Source organism: Phyllobates terribilis, unplaced genomic scaffold, assembly GCF_046119375.1.
Source record: "Phyllobates terribilis strain yellow unplaced genomic scaffold, ASM4611937v1 Scaffold_5__5_contigs__length_657084704, whole genome shotgun sequence".
Classification (NCBI taxonomy): Eukaryota; Metazoa; Chordata; class Amphibia; order Anura; family Dendrobatidae; genus Phyllobates; species Phyllobates terribilis.
In genome coordinates this window covers 18,727,086-18,732,446 of record NW_027362765.1, presented here as the reverse complement: position 1 = coordinate 18,732,446, position 5,361 = coordinate 18,727,086, and the positions used below count along the sequence as shown (strand labels likewise).

General features: G+C 44.0%; 1 protein-coding gene across 1 annotated transcript; it reads left to right on the top strand.

The window, feature by feature from the left end:
* The first annotated feature begins 1,591 nt into the window (after window positions 1–1,591).
* LOC141270846 (C3a anaphylatoxin chemotactic receptor-like) lies at window positions 1,592–3,737 on the top strand. The gene is made up of 2 exons (XM_073680943.1): window positions 1,592–1,659; window positions 2,759–3,737. The coding sequence occupies exons 1-2, from the start codon at window positions 1,592–1,594 to the stop codon at window positions 3,735–3,737; spliced, it is 1,047 nt and encodes a 348-aa protein (XP_073537044.1).
* Window positions 3,738–5,361: the final 1,624 nt, after the last annotated feature.

Genomic DNA, 5,361 nt, shown 5'->3' with positions numbered 1-5,361 from the left:
TGTCGTTGCACAGGCAGGTGACAAAGGAAGGTGTATTACAGCGATCGAGGGGGGCACATGGTATCAGACAAACTGTTAGTGAAGGTGCAGGAGCTGAGGAACAAATTGAGGAGGACGAGGAGGAAGAGGTGATGGGCGCGCAACAGTCAGGAAATGAAGAGGATGTTGTTCATGGTTGGCGGAAGGGGACGGAGGAAGCAAACTTCAGTATTACCCCACCACCAACACACCATTGGGTTGGACCTCATGGAAGAGCGTGACACATGAGCGCCTTCTTGCTGCACTATCTACAACATGATGCCCGTATTGTTAGGATTTGAAATAGTGATGGCTACTGGGTTGCCACTCTGTTATGTCCACAGTGAAAGAGTAAATTTTCCCAGATGCTTCCCCTCTGGAAAGGAGCACGGACAAGCTGGAAAATTGAAACACGTTTGTAGACGACCTTGAGAGTGGTTTTCCCCAAGACAGCTGTGAGGCACACAATGTACATCTCAGTTGTAGACTTCCAACACCAGGACCTTCGAGTCTTCAATGCAAATACATTAGCAGCACCAGAAGCAGCAGTTTAAGTGGCAGAAGCAATTTCTGTGAGTCATTTCACACATTTTTTAGACCAGCCAGTGAACCTGCAAAACAGAGTACAAGTCTGACACGTAGTGAACGACTGGAGAGGATAGTGCAGGATTATCTAGAGCTCAAAATCAATGCCATCAGGAGGGGTTTGGACCATTTTGCATTTTGGTCTTCAAAAATGGAAGAGTTGTCTGAGCTTGCCTGTTACGCCTTAGAGGTTTGCCGTGCCAGTGTTCTCTCAGAACATGTTTTCCGCGCTGCTGGTGGTGTCCTGATGGATAAGCGCATCAGACTGCCCCCTGAAAGATGAACAAATAGTGGATCTCCAATGACTTTTTCACCCCAGTCGCATACTGTGCAGACTAAGCAATGGCGAAGTTTTTAGTGTACTGCATTGATCTTGTGTTATTGTAGTCTGTGACACCTTTGTTGTGGCTTCTTTGACGCTGTTGCTACTGCTGCTGTTGTTATCAATAATCTTTTGAAATGTGGAGACTCCAAGTTGGGTCTCAATCTGGTGGGTTGTCTGTAGTGGAAAGGGGTGTCAGAGCCTCATTATAATATTTATACTCTAGGGACATTGATGCCACTTTAGTGATGTGTAGCAATAATTTTTTGAATTGTGGAGACTCCAAGTTTGGTCTCCATCTGGTGAGTTGCCTGTAATGGAAGGGGTGTCAGAGTCTTATTATAATATTTATCATTTAAGCTGTTTTTGCAGCTTTTGGGCTCCCCTGAAGGTGCTGTCTATGCGTTTGTTTTTGCCTCCCATTGAATTCAATGGGGTTTGCATATGTTCGTCAAACTGTTCGGCGAACATTGGGACGTTTGCTGATCAGAACCGAAGTGAACCTTGAAAGGGTCGTTCATCTCTACTCGTTAGTCGAGACGAGCAATTGAGCATTTTAGTGCTCACTCATCACTAAACAAAACTTCTAGTGCACAGAAACAATAATCATATAATAGTCTGTTGTATTATTATTATTATTATTTTTCTTGTAGGTGAATCCTCAGAATGGACGAATATTATTATTATTATGATGATAATCTGACCATATCTACAACTCTGTACTACTACAACCGGTAAGTTTATATTCCTAATTCCTTATTTCTCCTGAGATATCAGTGCAGACTCCATTCTCATCTATATCCGAGCCTCCGCCCCGATTACATCCATATTCATGGGGATAAATCAGCTCTACCTGCAGCGCCATTATTCCTACCATAATGATGGAAACTCTGGATAACCCATCAAGCCCCTCTGCCCTCAGTGTCCTCCATCAGGAGTCAGTGGCGTCTATGGTGCAGAGGATTCGGATCTGCATTGTGGCGCCTGTATAATAACATAGATGTGACCAGAGCCGGACATAGACAACCTCACTGCGATCATTTATTAGTTACAGCAATAAACACCCAAACCATAGCACTGGATGTAAGCCTCTCAGGATAAAGTCATGAAATAGCAATAAGCGATTCTATTGTTAAAATATAACTTTTAATAGTAATGTATAAATATAGAGCTATGCCCACAATAATGACCAAAAACCTCTGCAGAGCTCCTTTTTACAGGACCAAGGACATAAATAGGTATATCACAGCATAACATCTATGCTATAAAGTGTAATGCTAATATTGACGCTGGTGTTTACTAGGCTAATATTATTATTATTTATAGCGCCATCCATTCCATGGCGCTTTACATGTGAAAGCGGTATACATAATAAAAACAAGTACAATAATCTTAAACAATACAAATTACCGACTGGTACAAGAGGAGCGAGAACCCTGCTCGCGAGGGCTCACAGTCTACAAGGGATGGGTGAGGATACAGTAGGTGAGGGTAGAGCTGGTCGTGCAGTGCTGTTGGTGGAGCTGTGGTTACTGCAGGTTGTAGGCTTGTCGGAAGATGAAGGTCTACAGGTTCCTTTTGAAGATTTCTACGGTAGACGAGAGTCTGATGTGTGGGGGTAGAGAGTTCAAGATTAGTGGGGAATAAAGTCAGAAGGAACCAAGGAGACCTGTTAGTTCCTGTTATACAAGGGGGGGGATATGGTGGAGTGACCTCTAGCTCCACCGTGTGATCGCACTTTGATGTCAGCCACAGTCCTTCATGTACATGGTAGAAATTGATGAAACTATAAATTCCTCATTTCCCTAATGTCTAAACTATCCTGTCTTCCAGGTCATCTGACGAGTATAAGATATTTTCTAATTATTATTATTACAATAACATTGTACAGAAGACGTCCATTACATTATTCAGCATTGTTTTTGCTCTCGGGATTATCGGTAATGGATTAGTCATCTGGATTGCCGGATTCAGGATGAAGAACACAGTCAGTGCCTTGTGGTTCCTCCACCTGGCCATCGCGGACTTCCTGTGCTGCTCATCTCTCCCTCTGAGAATTGCTGATTGGGCTGCACTTTTCTCAGACCACCCACATCCTGCACTTTGCATAGTGAACTTTTTTCTGTTTAATCTGAACATGAGCGCCAGTGTTCTTCTCCTGACGGCCATGAGCATTGACCGCTGGGTGTCCGTCATGTGGCCATTCTGGGCCAAAGTTCATAGATCTTGTAACCTGGTGAGAATCACTGCAGCGATCATCTGGGGGCTGAGCGTAATTGTGGCCGGTTCACTATATTACGTATATAGATATCAGGTACGTTCTCTAGGTGAATGGTGTCTATTTTATTCTTCCATATGTCCTTATAACCCAGAGTTCCAGCTGACCATTCAGCTGATCAGATTGGTTATAATGTGTGTGATCCCATTTCTCATCATCGTCACCTCTTATGTCACCATTTTCTACAAACTTAGAAAAAGTAAGAGATCCCGGAGATCTCAGAGATCCTCCAGGATCATCACCGCTGTTATATTCTGTTTCTTCATCTGCTGGTTTCCATATTACATCTGGCCACTAATACACTGGTATGATGGACATTACATAATCTTTACATTCCATATTGTGCGCTCTATCACTATCAGCCTGGCTTGTCTTAACAGTTGCTTGAATCCAATCATTTATGTGTTTATGGCAACGGATTTCCAACAAGGTTTCCTCAGATCCATCCCCTCCAGGCTAGAAAGAGCCTTAGGTGACCATCCTAATGACCTGAGCAGAGAAGATACAGGAAACACTCGCACTGCTGATGTGTAATGTATATTCCTGGTATCTCCTGTATGTGACACCTCTTAACCCCTTGGAGACTGGGACATTTTTCATTTTTTTCACTTGGTTTCCTTTTTTCTCTCATTTCAAGAACCATAAAATGTTATTTTCCCATCAATACAATCTAATGAGGGAATGATTTTTTTTTTATTGCAGGATAAAATTTAGCTATGAAAGTCCCCCTTCATTTTACCACATTATGTGCTGAAAAATGGGTGAACAAATAATTAAATAAGGGAAGTCAAATGGTGAAAATACAATTAGCAATTCTTCCATATTAATTATAGTGACCCAGTAGTTTCTGCAGTTCATTTCAGTCATGTGTATATATATTAGAGATGAGCGGATCGATCTGCGGAGGATCGAGTGTGAGTCCTGTATAGTGTAAGCTGTTATGATCAGCGGGGTCCTCTCTCTCCCCTGTAGAGTGTAAGCTCTTATGGTCAGCAGTGTCCTCTCTATCTCTCCTGTAGATTGTAAGCTCTTATGATCAGCGGGGTCCTCTCTATCTCTCCTGTAGAGTGTAAGCTCTTATGGTCAGCAGTGTCCTCTCTATCTCTCCTGTAGATTGTAAGCTCTTATGATCAGCGGGGTCCTCTCTATCTCTCCTGTAGAGTGTAAGCTCTTATGGTCAGTGGTGTCCTCTGTCTCCTGTTGAGTGTAAGGTCTTATGGTCAGCAGAGTGCTCTCTCCTGTAGAGTGTAAGGTCTTATGGTCAACGAGTTCATCTCTCTCTCCTGTGGAGTGTAAGCTCTTATGGTCAGTGGGGTCCTCTCTCTCTCCTGTAGATTGTAAGCTCTTATTGTTAGTGGGGTCCTCTCTCTCTCCTGTAGATTGTAAGCTCTTATGGTCAGTGGGGTCCTCACTCTCTTCTGTAGAGTGTAAGCTGTTATGGTCAGTGGGGGTCCTCTCCTGTAGAGTGTAAGTTCTTATGGTCAGCGGGGTCCTCTCTATCTCTCCTGTAGAGTGTAAGCTCTTATGGTCAGTGGGGTCCCCTCTCGCTACTGTAGATTGTAAGCTCTTAAGGTCAGCGGGGTTCTCTCTCCTGTAGAGTGTAAACTCTTATGACCAGTGGGGTCCTCTCTCTCTCTCTTATGGATTGTAAGCTCTTATGGTCAGCGGGGTCCTCTCTCTCTCTCTCTCTCTCTCCTGTGGACTGTAAGCTCTTATGGTGAGAAGGGTCCTCTATCTCCTATAGAGTGTAAGCTCTTATGGTCAGTGGGGTCCTCTCCTGTACAGTGTAAGTTCTTATGGTCAGCGTGGCCCTCTCTATCTCTCCTGTAGAGTGTAAGCTCTTATGGTCAGTGGGGTCCTCTCCTGTACAGTGTAAGTTCTTATGGTCAGCGTGGTCCTCTCTATCTCTCCTGTAGAGTGTAAGCTCTTATGGTCAGTGGGGGTCCTCTCCTGTAGAGTGTAAGCTCTTATGGTCAGTGGGGATCCTGTGGGGATCCTCTCTCTCCTGTAGAGTGTAAGCTCTTATGGTCAGTGGGGTCCTCTTTCTCCTGTACAGTGTAAGCTCTTATGGTCAGCGTGGTCCTCTCTCTCTCCTGTAGAGTGTAAGCTCTTATGGTCAGTGGGGTCCTCTCTTTCTCCTGTACAGTGTAAGCTCTTA